Source organism: Pocillopora damicornis, chromosome 10 (assembly GCF_964200805.1).
Source record: "Pocillopora damicornis chromosome 10, jaPocDami1.2, whole genome shotgun sequence".
Lineage (NCBI taxonomy): Eukaryota > Metazoa > Cnidaria > Anthozoa > Scleractinia > Pocilloporidae > Pocillopora > Pocillopora damicornis.
In genome coordinates, this window is record NC_142679.1 from 23024699 (window position 1) to 23045436 (window position 20738).

Consider the following 20738-nt stretch of genomic DNA (forward strand, 5'->3'; position numbering starts at 1 on the left):
TCTAAACACTTCCCACGCAGCGCTTATTACGCATTATCAGACGCTTTAATAATAATGAAACCCGATTATGTTTTGGTCCGAAAATAACATACAATGATGAAAATTAACCACTGCTCAAACCACACAGTTAACAAGGTGAGTATTATTCTTATTGAGCGAACAAATCAGATACTAGACGGGATAACAAGATCATATGACGTGTAATTTAGCAAACGTGCAGAGATTGGTCACGCCAGCTTGTCGCATATGACGGTACGTGCTATACTTCGTACACAATGTAAACAGACAAAGAAGCAATTACAGCTGTCCCAATGAAAAAATGTACAACTGTACGTCTGTTTATAGATCATCAGTGTAGAAATATTCGACTCTAGGAACAATATTAATAAAACATTTCAAGGTCAAATGTTCCTGGAATAAAATTTATATATTGTCACGAACTGTTTCGCCACTTACTATTGCACGTGCCTCTACGATATTATTTTTAATTGAATTATTCCCGTCTAGTATTACGAATACCGAAACAGCGTTAGTGGAGTTTGTCTCGTTTGTTGGGAGAGCTTTGTTTTTTGTCATGGCTTCGGCAACGTTTCACTCATGTAGTTTTTCTGGTTTATTACACGACGCCACACCCTGTGGTTTAAGCAGCGATTATCCAGGCCAAGTTGAAGTTCTCGCTTTAAGAAATTGTACAAGGGACATTTCGAGGCACTGCGAGCTGTATGGATTAAAAGCAGATACAGCACTTGACACGGAATGGAAACTGCTGTTAGCAAGAGCAGGTAAATCTTATGTACTGTCTTACCGTCTTACGTAGCGGCTAATAGTGGTGTACATTTCCATCATCTCTTTATCACAGACCTCACGATGGTCATGTTATTCTAAGAAAATCTTCGGGTGCTTTCCATTCAGCCCAAAATTCCGCAAGTTTCGGTTAGAAATCAAATGGAATGGACCATTTCGGTTCGGTCCTACCAGAATATTTGGGAACGCCTTTGAAGCTGGTCCACTTTGACCGGTCAGGTTATTTCGGTCGGTCAGGTTATTTCGGTTGGTCAGGTTATTTCGGTTGGTCAGGTTATTTCGGTTGGTCAGGTTATTTCTGTCGGTCAGGTTATTTCGGTCGGTCAGGTTTTTTCGGTCGGTCGAACCGAAATGTCCCCTTCCATGTGACAAAATTATTGTCCCCAGTACTTGTGTACCGCTCTTTTGTATCCTGCTTGCAAGAACAATAAGAAAACGAGTTCATCTCTTTAAAAATCGCAGGCTTTTATCCGCGGCGTTAATATTTTGCAAACCTAATATTAACGCTTACGATAGCAAAAAAGATCTTTATTCACCACCCCCACCCCCCCCCCCGCTCCGCCACCCACGCACACACACCTATCACTGATACACAGACTTTAAAGACTTTTTTATGAAAAAGGGGACCTCGAGATCTCCTAGCACACGAGCCTCTCAACTCGCTCGTGATGTATGCAATGGATAATTTTCCCTTTACCTTTGTTTAGGGGTATTTGCAGTGGAAGAGTCCCACTTGTCATTGACAATATGCCCTCGCCACAGAGCGGAATTTGGTATGCGCTGGAGATCCTCAAAAGTGAAGTGTAGCATTCCGCTAGAAATAGCTGCTCACAAAACAGCCTCGGTCAAAGGTGATCGGCATTTGGACAGCGTTCTATCTGCATTTATTTTAAACACTGAAGGAATACTTATTCAAGTTGGATCGCGTAAGTTTATCGTAACACGTTTGTAGCTAAAGTATACGCTTTAATTTTAAACGAGCGAGGGCGTAAAGCAACATATGCGCAAGCATTACAATACCCTTTATTCTCCTGTTCCCCTCCCCCCAAAGAAGAAAATGGCTTTGAAGAATAGTAAAGAAATCGGCGATGGCCTTTTAACAAGGTTAACATTTATTTTTGCTACAGCTCTTTGCAGAATGAGCAAGCAACATTTCGCGGAGACAAACCAACAACAGAAAGTGACACCCGCACCAATGATTGAAGTAACTCCATGCGTAGAACTAGAGACTTCAGAAGCAAATGTAAGTAAGTAAACGGTAACCTTGGATACAGACAGTTATTCCAACATAACAAATGCCAAAATTCCGAAAGGGCTGGGTAACTGTGAATAACTGTAAACTTTGAAAATGACTCTGAAAATGATTTTAAGACGAATAGGTCACTGTTCGTTTCTTTAAATTCCTTTTGGTCTGGCTGGAGCGGGAGTATTGATAATGATAGCGGTATGCATGTAAATTCATATTTTCTTTTTTTAAAATGATGTATGACTTAAGTTTCGAACTATAATAAAAAAAACTAATGCCCAGTGACAAAATAAACAGAAATATTGAAGTAACATTGATGTCTAAACGTCTTTTTTGTATGTTACAGAACAGCTCAAACTCATCTCCAGGACAAAGTGATACCAGTCAATCTGTTGAAGAGTTCGCAGAAAGCCTTGGACGCCTAACAATCGCTGATGACACCTTTCTGTCACCAGACACAATATACACAGCTTCCACTCAGAGTGACGAGCCCACACCTGTGATCTTACATGAGCCGCGCGAAAAGCTGAGTGAGTTCCTGGCAGCATGCAAACTTGAACCGCTTGGAAAGCCATGGCTTTCTTGGAGTGATTCCTCTGAGCGAACAAGACAACGTCAAACAAGGAGAGCCACAGAAATAGTAGCAACTGTGCTAAAGAGCGTCACCCCTGATAATGCTGGTGAACTCTGGCGACGTTTAGCCTCTTCTACGGCTATGAACAAGGTCCTAGGTGTAAGCGAGTTGTCACATTCAGAGCATTTGTATTTAGAGGCCCTAGCAGAAGCGTACCAGAATGCAACCAGCTGGGATACCCGTAGACAAGTGCTTTCGATTATGGCAGGGGTTGGAACTTTCAACGACATTTCCCGTTATATCCCGGGGTTGACAAGATACCGATACTCCATGGCTAATCTTCATCGATCACAGTTTGGCCGAGGCGCTCAAGTTCCACAACAGCCTACCACACGAATACGAGTAGACTTGAGGCAGCTTGACCACTTTCTTGGTTTCATCACGAGCCCGCATCTTGTTCAAGACCTTCCATTTGGGCAAAAACATCTCAAGCTTTCGTCTGGTGAGGTTATTCAAGTACCTAACGTAATCCGTATGATGATACCCGAGCGAGTGATACAACAGTACACTCAGTACTGTTTGGAGATCAACTTCAAACCATTCAGCGAAACTACTATGAGACGGGTACTCTTTGAGTGCAGTGCCTCTGTAAGAAAATCACTACAGGGCTTAGATTATTTTGCAGCTGAAGGCGCTCGCGCATTTGATGATCTCGTGGCCCTCGTACGCCAAATAGGGGGATTAGGTTCCGGCAAGGAGTGGGAGACTACAGTTGTGCAAGCTCTTATGACAAGCAAGCAGTATTTGAAGGGGGACTATAAGGTAATGTGAATTCTGACTCAAGAAAGACAGCTTGAATAAAACTAAAAGTATGTACTTATTTTACCTCGTCAACAAAATCATTCCGTAAAACAAATATATATTTTGTACTCTTTTTCTTCACTAAATGGTGCACGTGTAACTAGCTTACATAAATTCTCGAGAATAACAATGCGCGCACGAGGATAGTTTTTTTCTAAGGTTAAGGTTAAAAGTTATTCGCCCCCTTACGTTAATAATATATGTTAGATTAAAAAATCATTTGATTAACTATTATATTGAAGTATAAGCACAGACAAACAGTAATCTCAGTTTTGTTTTATCAACAGGTTCATGTCACAAGCCCCTCTAACGTAGCAGACCATTGTGTGTTGTTTGCTCTTAGCGACAGTAGTGATGCAGATTACCAGCAACAATGCAGTCACCAACACACTGATCTTTGTGACCGTTGTCAAAGTCTTCAGGAAACTCTGGCAAAGATTGAACGGGTCCTTGGCGAGACGACCTTTCCGACTCAGGACGCGAAAGACAGCCCAGCTGGCCATAATGTCCTGGAAATGCCACATCCTTAGATCAGCTAACCAAGACCAAGCGAGAATAGATGCACTGGAGAAACTTGACGACAACACTGTCTTGATAATTAACGACTGGGCCATGAAGTTCCTGCCACAAAAATACAGAGAGTCCCAAGCCGACTGGTTTGGTAAGCGAGGTATCTCCTGGCACGTTTCTGTCGTCTACCGTCGTGTGAGCGGGGTACTCCAGTGGCAGGGCTTTCTGCACATAGTCCAGTCGTGCAATCAAGGCAGTGCTGCAGTGGTTAAAATCATGCAGGATGTCCTGAATACCATCAAGCTGGAGCACAGTGAGATTAACAAGGCGTTCTTTCGCCAAGATAACGCAGGATGTTATCATTCGTCGTCCACCGTACTCTCATGCCCAGTGATATCCTCCTCCACCGGCATCGAAATCAAGCGCATTGACTTTTCTGATCCACAGGGTGGAAAAGGTGCCGCAGACAGGCTCGCTGCAACCTGCAAGAATCACGTCAGGACTTTCATAAACGAAGGAAATGACGTGACCAATGCCGAACAACTGAAGACTGCTCTTCTTTCGCATGGGGGGATAGAAGGAGTTCGAGTTGCTGTCATGCAAAGTGTTGAAGAGGAAGCAGTAGTAGATGACAACAGAAAGATTATTGGTATCAACAAATTAAACAATTTCGAGTTTAAAGACGAAATTCTCGTAGCTTGGCGCGCTTATGGTATGGGAAAGGGAAAAGAGATCCCATTGGAAACAACATCAGAAGGTTAGCCTAATGAAAATTCACATTCTTCCTTATTTAGAATTATTTCATCGCGCAAATATATATTTTTTTATAGTTTGAGTAAAAAGGTGTACGTTTATCGTTTGTTATAGCCTTCAGACGCATGAAAGGCATCCATTTCCCATCCTGGTACGGAGGAGGAGCGGGTGTCTGCCACCCCGTGGGGTCTTGCTTTGTAAAAGACTTAAGCCCCTTAGACCCTTTATAAATTTATAGTCCTTGATTTGTTCTACAAAATTTTTAAAACGAATATTGCAGAATATGGCGGTTCTGAAGAACATGTCCGGTCATAAGATGTAAAAAGCAAACGTTTCATCTGTTCGCGCAGCAAAGTGGACCAAAGGGGCACTCTTCACAGGCTGTGCAGAGTGAAGTATTGAAGTAGGTGAACAGTGCTTTTTATGTAAATCTTGTTTCTTTATGTGTTATCTACTTCAGAGCATGGCATTGGTTGGCTTTCATCTGAGTTTTCTTCTGGAGACTTTAAACCCCTTAGCCCAAAACCGACTCAGTCAAGGAAGAAGCAAGAGACGGAAGTGGAGCAGGTTCATGATCCCACTGACAATACAAATGAATCGTCATCCGTGTTTACCTGCCCTCAGGATGGGTGTGTTAAGGTCTTTCAAAGGCTGTCTTCTCTCGAAAAACACCTATCTTTAGAGAAATGCACCAAGTCTTTAGAGAAACGGTCTTTGTTAGACCTTGCCAAACTAGACTACAAGTCCAGGTTGGAGGAGGGCACGACCAGTCAAGTTATTTCGTTTGCGTCTTTTAGGGATACAAGAGAGGCTACATCCGGCGAAGTAGAGGTAAAAGAAGGATGGGCGCTGAAGCCGAGCAAAAAAGCATATCGCTTTAACCAAAACCAGAGGGATTATCTAAATGCGAAGTTTACAATTGGTCAAACCAGCGGCAGAAAACTGGACGGTGATATTGTATCACGTGAAATGAGACGTGCACAAGGACCTGATGGTGTTCGTTTGTTCAAAGTATCCGAGTTTCTTACCCCGCAGCAGTGCACTTCATATTTCTCACGTCTTGCAGCGAAGGTCCGACGGCAAACATCCGACGATGCTGAAATCCAAGCTGTAGTAGAAGAGGAAAACTTTACCATGGCAAGAGAAACAATCCTATCCATCACGCTACAGCACCCCATCACTTACGATCAGTACGATATCTGTGCCATGGCCAAGGGAGGATCTCTGGAGCGACTTAAACTTGGAATGCTTCAAAACATTTGTCAGCAACTAGAATTAGAAGTACCTCCCAAGCCTGTTCGCCGCAAAGCGCTCTACGTTGACCTGCTGAAAAAAGCCGTCATTAATTGCACTTGCCAGCTCCGTGGGAAAAATATGTAGAAACAGAAAGTGCTACCCTGCTCACAGACGTTTTTCTGCTTTGGGAATTTGATGCGCGCACAAGATAAGCGATTGCTCGTGAGAGAGGGCGGAACGCGCTTTTTTTTTTATACGTGCACTCGACGATATCTAAAAATGAAGAGAGTCTGTGAACAGGCTAGTAAAGTACACAAATTGTAGAGTTTTGCCTAAACGGTGTTCTCACTTCTCCTCAGAGGCTTGCTTCCAGGAGTGAATCATTCACCATTTGTTCTCGCCTTTACTTATTTTTGAAGTTTGTTTATGTTTAAAAGAGCGTTCCTTTTCGGAAAGTGAGATCATTTCTTGTTTGTCAGGGTGAGTCCTTGTTACAAATCAGTCAGTTACCTTTCAGCTCGTGACCATTTGCACGTTATAAATGTCTCTTCCCGCTCTGACAAATCAATGACACCTTATCTTATAAATGTGAAGAGGTATTTTAGCCTGCATAACAGCCGCTTTATGAGCCAAGCGAGGCGAACGCGGCATTTCCTCGAAGCACGAAACGAGTGCGAAGCGCGAGACGAGGGATAGAGAAAAATAAAGCTTTATTTTTCTCCTCCCCTCGTCGCTTCTCGCGCTTCGTGCAAAATGCCACTTTCGCCTCGCTTGGCTCATAAAGCGCCTTTTATGCAGGCTGGAGGTATTTCTGCAAGTTCTTTGAGTTAACCAAAGATAACTTTGTTTATCTTCGCTAAACAACACTTCTAGAGGTCTCTAGAGAAAGCGTTACGCGCGAGAATGTGGAATTTTATAACACTCCACATCGCGTATTCAGCCCTGCGGAGTGGTTCTCTTTTTCTCGCGCTCGCGGCGTGAATTGGTCATAGTTAACTCAAAGATTATTATTAGCCTCAATAGGCTTTTCAACGATTTTGAAGAGGTCTGGAAGGTTTTAAGGATGCGATAAGCACACGCAAGTTTGAAGTTGTGTTGTGGACAAGCTCTAAATGAAACTGAGAATTTCTAGTTACCTGGCTAGGGTTTCCTGGTTTCGGAGGAAAAATCATAAAAAAAAAATCCAAAACAAAACTAAAGCAAGCTATAAAGTTGACTTTTATGCTTTTTCCTTTTTTTCTTTTTTTGCTGTAGGGATTATTGCAAGGTGGGAAATTCGGGAATAACGAACTTATTAAGGAAACATTTGTGTTTGAAATATTTTGGGAAATATTATACCACTCTGAATCAAAAACTGTGATGAATGTCTTTCACAGCCGCTCAGCATATGCATGTGTCCAGACCAATACAAATATATATTTTACTATACTATTTTAAAATTGTGGTAACGGAGTTTCGTCAAGCGATGACAGCTTCAGTTCGAAGTTGCGATCTCAATGATTTCGCTGGTAGCAAAGTAGCTAAACAAACGTTTTTCAGTCGTCATATAAAAAGTTATTTACGGCTCTTACCAACACACCTGAAAGCTAGAAATAACATTTTCACTGTAAAAACATATTACAAGCAACAGTAAGTAGTCCTTTTACACTAAACTTTGCATTTAGTATGAATTCATTCAGCGGGCCGTCTAATTTGCATAAAGTTTATTAACTTAAATTCTCAAATTGCTTACTCCAGTGTCAGGGCTGTATTTAATTTCCAGAGCTAAAACGTTCCTGTAATTTACTTCAATAGCCAAGGCTTTATTCTATATGGGTTTTACTAGGAAGCGGCATATACCAGAGGGCTTTTACAACGGTTAAAGTTCGCTTTCATTTTCTAACATTTCAAGAGACACAAATACGACCTTTTTAAACTTGTCGATTGTAAATGTTAAAAACTTCTTTCTTCAAATTTTCTTTTAGGATTTTAAAGATTAAGAACGAAATAATACTCGGCTAAGGTTTCGATGTTAGGGATTGTTTCTTATGCGTTCACCGTTTTCTCGAAGTTGCGGTCGGATTCTGTTGTTTTTAAGCGCGAAAAGACAGCAATAAAACGATTTTTCAAACTATTTGTTATTTCTCCCGTACAATGAATCGCTTGAACCCAAAACTATTTTTTCTTGAATTAGGTCACTAAAAGGGATGTTTTGGTAAAAGAAAAAAAAATTCAATTTTTTTACGAGTGTCTTGCGATTTTCGATTTTCTCGGAAAATGGCTCTTAAAGGAAATTTGGGATGTGTCCAGGAAATTTACCGAAATTTGCAGAAGCGGGTGCGGGGGCTGGGGGTCTTGCAATGTCTTTATGAGCTGAAGAAATTTCAGGGACATGACTGTTGCCACATTTTCTCAGATTCTCCTTGCATTAAAGGAATCGTTCAGAACCTACTGAAAGTAACCAACCAGCTCAAGTTGCGCCATGTTGGCAGGTATATAATTTTCGGGTAATTTAAATAAGAAACTAAAATCTTACAAGTTGGCGTCTTTAGGAAAAAAACCAAAATAAACTGTTTTTTCGACTCATGTTATTCCTTAAAATCTTTGTCCCGAGTATGAGATGGAATTTTTGATCTTCAAAAAAAAAAAAATGTTAAGCAAAGATTCGGGAAAAGACGTCAAATCAAGTCTTAGCTTCTTGTCACCTCTGATCATACATGTCTATAGTTCAGTGATTATTATTGTAGAGAAGATTTGAATAAGTGTGAGGATAAAAACTTGACCCTTTTTCCATAAAATTGTACCAAAGCCCTTTCATATCCCGAAAGAAAGGGTAATTTGGGGCTTGAGCACTTTCAAGCCGAAGTCAAAATACACTGTAGTATTCGTGGATTTTGTCGTGTGTGGTTATATAAAAACTTGTCATGTTGATGGGGCTAATTGTTCGCTAGCACAGTTTGAAAACAACTGAAACAAGTCGGTTCCTGTTATTACAATCTCTTGCAGAAAGGAAGTGATAATTGTTTCACAATAAAAAATCCAACTTTGCTCCAAAGTTCTTTGAAAAGACGTGAAGTGAAGCATAGACGGGGCTTTTCATCTCCTTGGCCCTTGCTCGAGAAACCCGCACCCCCCGTCAACTTTCCCTGTACAACAATCTCATAGCGTCTGAATTAAAGGCGGCGGGGGAGGAGGGGGAGTTGGCACAAGACTCTTCTCCTCACATCGGTATAATGAGTTATTTCGTCTAAATACTTACTCTTCTTGCAATAGTATGGGATAACAAATACATTTTACAAGAGGCTCGTGAGTATTTTGTCATTTTACAACCCAAGTTTTTGAAGTAAGATGAATACAAACGGATAAAATTTTAGGGAAATAGCTTTTGGAGAAGCCTAAAGGGAAAGTTTACCTCAGAGTAATTACTCACGTCTCTGCAATGCTGTTCATGAACGTTTTTGACTTTTCGATTCCATAGGATGGATAAGATGGCCAGTGGCAGACCTTTGTATTTAAAAAAGAAGTTGAGAGGCTTATTTAAACTTGACTGAAATAGCTCGGCTGGATCGACATAAAACCTGACACCGCTTTTCTACAGTTTCGAAATGAAAATTAATTATCATGGGCCAAATGAAGATTTAAAGAAAGAAAGCAGTTCTTTAAACCTTTCGCTGAAACATGTTATAGGTAATAGAGCCTGACTCTTTGTCACAATTTGGCTTTTAAGTTGATCTTAATAATGTTTGTTAAAATTTCATAAGATCTAAATCTGAAGATTCGTGCATTTCCGGTCTTAATCTTTAAAAAGTATTCACAATAGTTAATATGCTTCAAATTGATGTACCCTAAAAGGCATGAATGCTAGAAGCTTTTTACTGCCTGATGCTTCCTACGTGCCCTGAATATCGATAAGATGTATAGATGTATATCTTGGTTTGGATAATTACCAATTTCGTAAAACTCGTAGCGATTATACTTTTTTCGTAAAGATTCGTCTAATAAGGCATAGCTTAGGCTTTTTCTGTCTTTGTTCAGAGTGAATACACTGAACAAAAATAAAATTAACAAACAAAGAAAACGGAAGAGAACAAAAAAGCAACTATTCCAAATATATTTGGCCCCTTGTTTTAGGCAGAATAATAATCTAACCTGCATGAAGCGATATCACCATAGCGAGTAAAATTAAGAAAGTATTCACATTTTTAGACAACATCTGTCGGCGAGTCTTATGTGTTCAGTAGATTTAATTTGGCATCACCGAAGAGATCACACTCCATGCAAGTTATTAAAAAACTGTCATGAATAATTTGCGACATAGGTGGTTTGTTTCTCGGCTACTAAGTATGGGTTCTTTACCAATGTGATCTACAACTGGGCATGACAGTAGGAATGAAATCTCTTTATTTAAAGCACCTGGTAAGGGTAATTATCTTCTACGTTATTTGGTTCTGAAGTGTTTTAAGGTTAGGTAGATTAGTTTTTGAATAGACAATGAATCGCAGGGAGCTTTGTTCGCTCCACAATAAGGTTTTCATAACTAAAGGGTGGTCGTGTGGTCAGTTATTGTTATTAAAAACTGCCTGATTATGGGACAAATATTAATTTTAAGGGAAGCGCGATCATTTTTTCCCAGGAAAGGAAATGAAATTGATCTAAGACGCTGAAGACCGAAAACTATTCACCCGTGTTGTTAGTCCTGAAAAGTTTGGACTAAGAAAGTACTCACTCAGAAAAACGTAAGAAAAGCCTTGAAAGAATCAGGAAAATGTCGAGTGCATAATAAATAAGAACGTTGACTTTTAATTGAGGTTTAAAAGGGAAAAGAATATGAAGGAAGTAGTTTAATTCGTTGACCTGTAAACAGATTGCAATTAAGTAATAGAGGGCTTTTTCAGTGTTTGCATGACTTCGTCTACTCGTGAAGGAAGTTGGAAGTATCCGTGGAGCCGATTTTGCAAACATTCGGATGTATCTCGGGGTTCCTTAACTTTCAAAAATTATTCCCTGGTTCTTAGATGATGGTAGAAAAATACCTGAAAAAATATGTCTCACTAATACGGATGAACATAAAACGTCACTTCCTATCATCTTAGCGCACCTTTCTATCAACGACAGCGTACGCAATATCTCAGCTACACTCTAACAGATAATTTCCCTGTAAACCAAAGTTTAATAAGGAATCGAAAGGAATCAGAGACGATGATATATTTGACTACCGTATAAGCTGTTGCATGCGACAGATTTTTGCCGAGCAAAAATTCATGCTGACATCCTTACCGACGACACCACCTCTGACTAAAATCATCTGCGAGAAGAATTCAATTTATTACCAAGAAATCTAACTTAATACTTAATTCTCTTGAAGAAATGCCATGGATTTCATGTCGTTATGAAACTCTTGAAAACAGGAAGACTAAAAGCTGAATCTTCATAGCTCCAGCTACCTCTCATTTGTTCAATAGTGTTTCTTCAATGAAATGTATATGGCAGCACTTTTCCAACTGGATAGACTGAAGAAATTCTGTTTTGAAGGCTGATTGTTGCTTGTTTTTAAACTCCCTAGCTTATTGGTTATTTTCTCATTCTTCAGGTTTTGTTATGAAGGGTTCAAGGTGTAGGTTAACCAGCGCAACCTTTAGATATCAAAGTCGTTCCTTTTTAGTTCAGAGTTTAAATTTACAAACCGCATTTTCTAGACTATGTTTATTTGTGCCTACTGCCTAATCTTTTTCGCACTTGTTCTTCAAAAAACTTTTTGTGTTTCACTTTCTTAATAGTTCCAATAAGACCTAATGTCCCTAAATGATATAATGTGTCTGAATCATTTATTAATGCATGATTTCTTTTAAAAAAAATAAATTACTGGCTTTCTCTCACATAAATAGTCGAAGAAGTTTAATTTCGGGCATGATTTTTAATCATAGCTAGAAAACAATCCACAGTACTGTAAATACTTTCCTGTTAACTTGTTTTGAGGGAAGCTGACATCATTCATCACATTTAACAAAACGTTTTGTTATGTAGTTTAAGGGTCTTTGTTAAATCTTTCCGTTTGGGTTTTTTTTCAGCGCCCAGTTTATCTCGTTTCTGTGTTTGATTTGCAAACGCCGTGACATGTCGTCGCGCCTCAAAAGTTTCAAGGAGCTTAGAATTTGACTTTTTTCCATTCACTTATCGATATATACTTTTGTACATAAAGCATGCTATTCATTTTTCTTTGTGGAGATTATTTGGTCATCACTGGTGAATTTAGAAAACGTTCAAAGTAATTTAAAGAAAGAAAGGAAAGTAGGCCCAGTTACTCCTGTAGGGGTATCGCAAAGAGACCTGGGAATTGTCTTGTGGTAATTTTGCTGTTTCTGATCGAACATTCATGAAAAGACGTTCATTAACCATTAAGAGTTCCTGCTTTCCAGAACTTAAAATCGTCTCGAGTCGTAAAATCATAGTATTGAGCTTCCTGCTACTTTTGATTATGTATGTTTATAGTCCTGTAATTATTATTGAAGTAAATACATAGTTAAATAATAGAATAGAATATTTAACCTGTTTCTTTAACAAAGCCTCCTGTAGGTCCCTTGAAAAAATTTGAATATTTTGGGCATGGGTAATTATAGCCTGAAGTCAAAACACACTGTTATATCCGCTGGGATGGTTGTGTGTGGTTATATAAAACCTCATCTTTATAGATATGGTTAATTATTCGCTTGCACAGAGACAAGTCGGTTGCTATGGTGACAATCTCCCGCCGAAAGTAATAAGTGTAGAGTATTTGAACGCATATTTAACTACAGCTGTCTCAATTTGTCTGATGTTCCTCGGCATAAAGTTGAAAAAACTCACTTAAGCTGTTCGTTGGAATTATAGCGGGCGTTTTGTGGGAACATGCTGTTTGTTTTCTACTGCTTTGTTCTCACCGTTTTGGCTTCTCTAATACCAGAAGGACAAGGTGAGATTTTCCTACAGTTATGTCCTAGCTCATGTTTGAGTACTAGTTAAAAGTTTACCGAATCTTTATGTTACATTTTTATCATCCTTATAAACATAACTAAGCCTTGAGATATCCACACAAACTTCTTCCCGAAATATTTAAGAAAATAAACTAATTTTGACCAAGTTTCGCTCTAGATAGGCATAAGACAATGCTCATATTTTATAAGAAGTTCAGAATTAAAATTCTAGGGAACAATTAATTTTACTTCAAAATAATTAATCAGGTCTCTGCAATGTTTTCCATAAACGTTCTCGACTTTTTGATGCGGCACAAAGGATAAGATGACTACTGGCAGATCTTCGAATTTTAAAACAAGTGGAAAGTCTTGTTGAACTCAACTGAAATGGCTCGGCTGGATCAAGTGAAAACTTGACACAGAAGTACAACCTTTCAAGTTATGTAATATAGTCTTTCGACTATAACGTTTCGGGGAAAAGAATTAAAAAGAAAAGAAAAAGCAACAGAACTTTTTACTTTTGGCTGAAACGTGTTATTTGCATCAAAATTTGACCCTTTTGGTAAAATCTGGCTCTAAAGTTGATTCTTAAGTTGATTCAAATATTACAATCCTATAAATTGAGGACTTTGTGGATTGCGGGGAGCCACTGCAGAAAGGAAGTTGTATATGTATATATACATAAATACACACATACATTCATTATACTTGCTAAATGGGGCTTTTCAACCCAAACAGGTGGAAAAAAATTTGTTAAACAAATTTTACGCAGTCCTGTTGAGTCAAAATTTAGATCGTTGACCGTCCACTCGTGGAGTTTCTCAGAGTATTTAATTTTCAAAGGTTTTACATTTCTCAGAGTATTTAATTTTCGTCAGTTTTTAAGTTTTTAAAAGCGAAAAAATAAAGGTGGCAAACACCACCTTGCTTTGCAAATGTGACACGAGTCTCGAAACAGACCGTTTTTAAACTATCTGCTATCAAAGCAACTTTAATTTGGTAGCAAAGTCTTTTTTTTCATCAAACACAGGTTTCACCGTGAGCTAAAAACAAATTTTCAAAACCTTGAAAGAGTGAATCTGCCAGTTATCTCATGAAATAAGGATCACGAGATTTTGACGAACTCAGGCAAAATAAATTAATGTCTATCGTCCGCGTCAGTATGGCGAAACAAGAGCGAAATTATTTTAAAACAGTGACGTTAGCACATGTCAATGATTGTAAAAAGATTTTAAGCCTTTTTGCTTTGAAGGAAATAAATGTGTTTGATTTTATTTTTCAAATACAGGAAAGTAAGTAGCTTAGTGCAGCTTCGGTCCGATGGGAAACTACGGATGTGTTCACTACAGATGATGTATTTTTGAAAAAGAAGTCATCATTAATTGATGCAGTCAGCCTGTTTTGACTGACATGAAAATTTTTTCTCAGGCTCGATATGCTACACCTAACTTTGAGTCCTCACTTTCACTTAGTGTAGTAAATTTAAAAAGCAAATTTATTCTTACAGTTTATCGTACCATCAACACCAATCTGGATAATGAAGTTGTCCATCGAAAACGGAAATTTTCGAAAACACGCTCCTAATGAAGATGATGTGAAAATGCAGACTTTACCCTATGGCTTTAACGAAAAATTCTAGAAAAGGAATTTGTCAAGAAACTGTTAGTACAGCATGCGGCGTCCTATTTTCTATCGCTTTTCAAGTTTTGTTGTCAATTACTACTTGGACATCACATTCTAAAGAGCAGTCGCATGACTCCTTTCATCGTATTTCCACTTCACTCGACCAAAATGTGATATTTCAGGATTTATTGTTCCAATTACGCCCTTAAAATATGCATGCTCAAGGGTAAATTTCAGTCAGTTTGGTAAAAAGTTTTAATATACAAGGGAGTTTTTAACTCCTTGAAATATACGTCAGCAATTTTAATTATCTCTCGCTTTGCTTTCATAATACTCAGTATGGTCCAAATCTCCAGTCAAGCTACATAACAATGAAAACCCGTACGCATTTCATGAATTGAGTTTTTGAGCCGAGACTAAACAAAAGCTCCCCCAAAACGTTTTGACAGTAACCTTTTTTAACGAACTAAACATGCTCAGACGAGATTACCAGCATCATTACGTGATAAACACGAATTACTCTACATATCAACACAGGTTGATTGTAGACTTCGGCGTCCACTGATCGATCGATCATAATAGGTGATCGTATCAAAAAGTTATACGTTACTTAATATTAAATACTCATATTCCTTGTAATAATAACAAAGGGAACTTGTAGGGGTTCATCACAACGGGGACACTACTTTTTGCCGTGATCATTCAGAACAATATTTAAAACTACTCGACTGGTGTTCTATGCAAGGAAGAAAACCAAATTCCAAATTAAGGTAATGATTCAGGAGTAACACTGCTCTAAATTCGTGTATCGGAATGGCGTGCTGTACCAGCAGGAGTTCCTCAGGGGACCAAACTCGGCCCCTGGTTATTTCTTATAATGATTAATGACCTAAGTGTGGCGAATACGAACATCTGGAAGTATGTAGATGATACTACCCTCGCTGAGTGTGTGGAAAAGAACGGAACCAGCTCGCTCGATGCAGTCGCGCTTTGATGAATTTGTTACAAAATCTCGTGCTGACGGTTTCCAGTTGAATGAATCGAAGTGCAAGGAACTAAGAATATCATTCACAAAGTCATAGAATACTTAAGAGCCTGTTACTATCAACAATACGAACATTGAGGTTGTTCCTTCCGCTAAATTACTAGGTGTATGATATCGAATGATTTGTAGTGGAATGTGCACGTAGAAATGATATGTAAGAAAGTCGCTTCTCTACTTTCTTAGGCAATTAAAGCGCGCGAAAATTCCAGCCAATGACCTTCTTAGCTTCTACATCATTTGCATACGCCCAGTTGTAGAGTGTGCATGTCCAGTCTATAATACCTCTCTACCGCAATATCTCTCCGATCAGTTAGAACGCCTGCAGAAGCGAGCACTACGCATAATAAGCACTAATGATTTATCTTATAGACAGGCTTTAGAAGTTATTAACATACCTGCCTTGTATGATAGGAGAGAGGTGATTGGTAACTCAATGTTTCAAGAGATAAGTAACGGCAACAATCACAAGCTTTATTCAATACTTCCGCCACCTTACCTTGGCACGTTGCGAACACGGAAAAATCGCGAGTTCTAAGTCCTGCGTTTTAAAACCAATCGTTTTACTTACTTACGTATTACCCATCATGTCTGTGTGGCACATAGGGCAGCAACGAAATCCTTCCAACCCTGTCTATCTTTAGCCAGTTTTTCAATGGTGCTCCAGCTGTAATTGAGCCCCCTTAGTCTCTTCTCTACTGTCCTGCGCCAAGTTTTTTTCGGGCGCCCTCTGCTTCGTTTGCCTTCAGGTGTCCAGTGCATTGCAATTCTGGCTATGATGTTACTGGCCTTCCGCATCTCATGACCGATCCACCTCCATCTTCTCTTGTTGACAAGTGTACGAATATCCTCCTGCTTGGTTTGTCTCAGTAGCTGGTCGTTTGATATTTTCTGAGGCCAGAAGATTCTCAGAATCTTCCTGAGGTTAGCTGTGTGGAAGGATGTCCTGTCCTCTTCCCTGATCTTTGTTGGGGAAGAGACATTAACACACATGGCCTCCGTATTCTTCAAGCTAATTCTCAAGCCGACCTGGTTGCTGAACATGCTGAGCCAGTTTGTCTTTTCCTGAATGTGCTGTCGTGTGTGGGACAATAGGGCTGTATCATCTGCAAAGTCGAGGTCTTCGAGTATAGTAAAAGGGGTCCATCTAAGGCCTCTTCGCTGATGTTCCACTGTTCGACAAAGGACCCAGTCGATAGCAATATTGAATAGCATGGACGACATGACACATCCCTGCCGTACACCGGTTTTAACTTCAAAACTTAGATCTCCCTGACCGATGCAACATGTGAAATTTAAGTAGAAGCATTTGATGATATTAATAATGCGTTGTGGAATGCCATATGCTCTCAGAATCTACCAAAGACTGTCCCTGTGAATGCTGTCGAACGCTTTCTCATAGTCGATGAAATTTACATACAACTCGCTGTTCCACTCAGTACATTGCTCAAGTATGTTCTGCAGTGTGAAAATATTGTCCTTACATCCACGCCCCTTGTGAATACCAGATTGCTCGTTCCGCAGGAGGTCATCAACAGCTTGGGTGATGAACTGTATAATGACCTTGCAAAAGATTTTACTCGGCACAGACAAAAGGGTAATTCCTCGCCAGTTGTTACAATTACTTAGAGACCCTTTCTTTGGTATCTTGATCATCACACTTCTTTGGTATCTTGATTATCACACTCCGATGTCAGCTCCTCTCCTCGCCTTGACATCCCGAAGGGATCTCCGCCATTTCCCATTGATCAACAGATGGTCAATTTGATTTCAATCCCTGCCATTCGGGGAACACCATGTGATTTTATGGATCTCTAGGTGTGGAAAAAGGGTGCCTCCTATCACCAGATTATTAGTTGTGCAAAACTCAACAAGCCTTTCTCCATTTCACTGATGATGCCACTCCCGTGTCTTCCCATCACTCTGTCACTGCCTGAGTTATCGGCACCAACTTTGGCATTTAGATCCCCCATGATGATGATTGTACAACTCATGTATATTAATTGATCTGATTTCGAATAATTTTAGTTGTATCTTAATTAATTTGGTGTTTACATAATGATAAGCTTTATTATTGTTAAATTCTTATGAATTAACTTTCTTAATTTATCATTATATAATTTATAGTTATAATTAATTTACGTTTTACACTTGTAAAAATTATCGTAATTCAGCCCTCGGCTGCAAAGGTAATTTTAATAAAACTATCTATCTATCTATCTATCTATCTATCTATCTATCTATCTATCTATCTAAAGTTCCAGTTTAAGTTAAAGTTCCTAGTACAACATAGCAACTTTCTAACTTAGTAGATTTTTTCTCTAGGCAATTGCCGCAATTTAAAGTTCACCAGTTTTAATAAACTTGGCTTCCGGTTGGAGAATCACACGGTTCGAACTGTTGGCGTTGTCAACGAGGATCTCTGCATGTTTCAATGCTACCTGGAACCTAACTGCGTCAGTTATAACTTCTGTGAAATAAAACAGTCTTCTGGAAAACACAAGTGTGATCTGAATAACGCGACTATTGAACACGATGAAGACCTGGTGCAAAATGAAAGTTGTAGTTACCGCGGAGCAGAGGTGAGGATGAATTCCATAGGCTAAAAGTATTATTCATTGTCCGAGAAAGCTTTAATACCGGACCAAGGGATACCTAGCCCCTCTAACCCGTTAATTTTACCCGCTTGCAACGGGAACAAATCAACAGATGCAAGGAACCTATCATGCCTGCAAAAATATCACTTTAAATTTATCTCTTCCATTCCTTCCTAAGAATGCTTGTAAGCAAAATCCTTGCAAGAATAACGCAACATGCCAAGCTGGGTTTACAGACAGAGACTATCAGTGTTTGTGTGTTAATGGATCTGGATTTAAAGGCCATAATTGTGACGAGGGTAAGGAATCTTATATTTTTATTAAGACATAAACATAATGTATAAGTGATACGCTCCGCAGGCCCCTCCCTCAATTGAAGTTCTTTTAGGTGACTGGGCAGCCTTATTTGAAGGGGATGAGTACGAAACAATCCCGAACACGGCAATAGTTTGATGGTCACAAAACATCGCAGGTGAAACTCTCTGCCTTTCATGGCTTGCGAGAAGGATAATCCAGAATGGCACAAGTTATTCAAAATACAAATTAGGTCTTGCATATGAACGACTCTTTTGCTTCTCATGGTTCATCTTAGAACGGGATTTTATCACTCATTTTTGTTTTTTACCTCATTCAGTCTCGATTTTCTCTAACGCGGTTTCTTACCCACCATCTACGCGAACAAACTTTTAATTTCTCATTTTCCTTTCTTACGAGGCAACAAAACTAAGTACAACGTCTACGCAAAGATCAGACGTGACCCCATATCTAGATAAAAACATAAAAAATGAAAATCTTTACGGAAACCAATTTAGATAAAATCCATCGTCTTCTCTTTCCTTTTATAGACATAGACGAGTGCTTGTCTGGTAAACATAACTGTGAGGGTAATACGACATGCAATAACACCATTGGATCGTACTGCTGCAGGTGCAAGAAAGGATATCATGGAAATAAGACAAACTGTTCTGGTAAATATTCTTATCTGACAACAGGAAACGCTCGCGTGAAGACGAAAATTCGTGCAACCACAGCAAGTCGAAATAACCTTCATGCCCTAATGGTATTCATTTTGTTGTCTCAGACATAGATGAGTGTTTGAACGGAACACACGGTTGTGATGTGAATGCTGAGTGTAACAATACCCTGGGATCTTACAAGTGCACGTGTAAAGATGGATTTCAAGGAAATGGAACTAAATGCACAGGTAACTAGTTCTGACATATTCACACTCCGTCTGTTATCTTCAGTTTTTCAGATTAGTGAGAGAAACGGTCTCATTTACATTATTTTCCTTTTCGTGTTCTAGACCTAGATGAGTGTATGATCGGAACATATGACTGTGACGTAAATACTAAGTGTAAAAATACCCTAAGATATTACAATTGCACGGTTAAAGATGGAATTGAAAGAAATGGAACCAACTGTACACGTAACTAGTTGCAACATACCATACTCTCTATTTTCTCGATGATACCTGCTATGTGAAAAAAAGGAAGGACCAGAAAACAAAACTGTTTTTTGTTCATTTAGATACCAACGAATGCTATATCATATCGATCTTTACAAGTGCATTTGTAAGATCCCAAGGTATTGTTACACTCAGCATTTACATCACAGTCGTGTTTTCCTTCAGTGCAAATGCTACTACACCGCAGAAAATTAAAAAACTTAAAGAATCTTAAAGAATCTGATGTTGTAAACCTGAAATCAAGTTTCTACATGTAATTGGGGATTTCTAGAAAGACCTTTACCTTAAAGGTTGATCAAGCATTATTCTAGTCAGGTTCGTTGAATGTTTTATAAGTATTCTGACCCACGAGTAAGTAGACACGTTTTCGTAACACAGTCAAACTGATATCTGTTGTTTATCATGAGCGACCGACATAATAACACCGCTTTAAAAACGTTCGCCCGTTTTGGGTTCACATGAACTCATTTCGGATAAAGGATGAACGACATCAATTAATCCAACAATTTGCAGAAAAAATAATTAAAACGAGATTTCTATATATTGTGGGCTTTCAAAGTTTTATGTGAGAAAATGCTTCATAACATCAATGAAGAGATCTGATGCTCTTGATCTGTTAAAATGGAAGATTATACACCAAGCTCTTCGCAACAACGTTTACTCACAAACATATAATCAGAACTAAGGAGATATTTCCCGGATAAGCTGTCTGTTACGAGCAGATAATGTAAAAAGGAAAATATCTACCAGTAGCGTGTGAGCAATTTCAGGTATATTAATGTGTTGCGACTCTCTTTATTTATTTGGTAATTTTAGATTTCCTTTTGCTTTAAAACAGATTTACGTTGTCACGGAACACTTGGTATGGAAAGTGGTGCGATCACCGATGAGCAGATAAGTTTCTCGTCCGAAAAACACAATAACGAACATAAGAAAATTGTAAGATTACATCAGACAGGGACGACTTGGATAGCTAAGAAGGAGGATTCTAATCCGTGGCTTCAGCTCGATCTCAGGGCTCAAAACACTGAAGTAACACGAGTAGCAACACAGGGTGGAAAAAAAACAAACCCAAAAAAATGGGTGAAGAAGTAC

General features: G+C 39.0%; 2 protein-coding genes across 4 annotated transcripts in view; both read left to right on the forward strand.

Annotated features, from left to right (window-relative positions):
• The first annotated feature begins 2517 nt into the window (after positions 1-2517).
• Positions 2518-6307, forward strand: LOC149039465 (uncharacterized). 2 transcript variants are annotated; one of them, XM_089185546.1, is made up of 3 exons: positions 2518-3446; positions 3773-4752; positions 5209-6307. In XM_089185546.1, the coding sequence occupies exons 2-3, from the start codon at positions 3840-3842 to the stop codon at positions 6126-6128; spliced, it is 1833 nt and encodes a 610-aa protein (XP_089041672.1). In that variant the 5' UTR covers positions 2518-3446; positions 3773-3839; the 3' UTR covers positions 6129-6307. The 2 variants fall into 2 exon arrangements, with proteins under 2 accessions (XP_089041672.1, XP_089041673.1); XM_089185547.1 differs by lacking the exon at positions 2518-3446 and having other exon boundaries at positions 3657-4752.
• Positions 6308-12791: 6484 nt separating this feature from the next.
• The window catches only part of LOC149039466 (lactadherin-like), a 16953-nt gene continuing 9006 nt past the window's right edge, over positions 12792-20738 (forward strand). Inside the window, exons 1-5 of one of the 2 annotated variants that reach the window (XM_089185575.1) lie at positions 12792-12912; positions 17904-18160; positions 18354-18474; positions 19257-19386; positions 20677-20684. In XM_089185575.1, coding sequence (XP_089041701.1) covers positions 12849-12912; positions 17904-18160; positions 18354-18474; positions 19257-19386; positions 20677-20684 — 580 coding nt within the window. In that variant the 5' untranslated portion in view covers positions 12792-12848. Of the gene's footprint in view, positions 12913-17903; positions 18161-18353; positions 18475-19256; positions 19387-20486 lie in introns of those variants that run through there. The other variant, XM_089185574.1, reaches the window with a different exon arrangement.

Coding starts and splice junctions, on each gene's coding strand:
- LOC149039465 (XM_089185546.1), top strand. CDS start 3,840: ATGCAGATTACCAGCAACAATGCAGTCACCAACACACTGATCTTTGTG. Junction 4,753..5,208: donor ATTGGAAACAACATCAGAAG/GTTAGCCTAATG, acceptor TATCTACTTCAG/AGCATGGCATTGGTTGGCTT.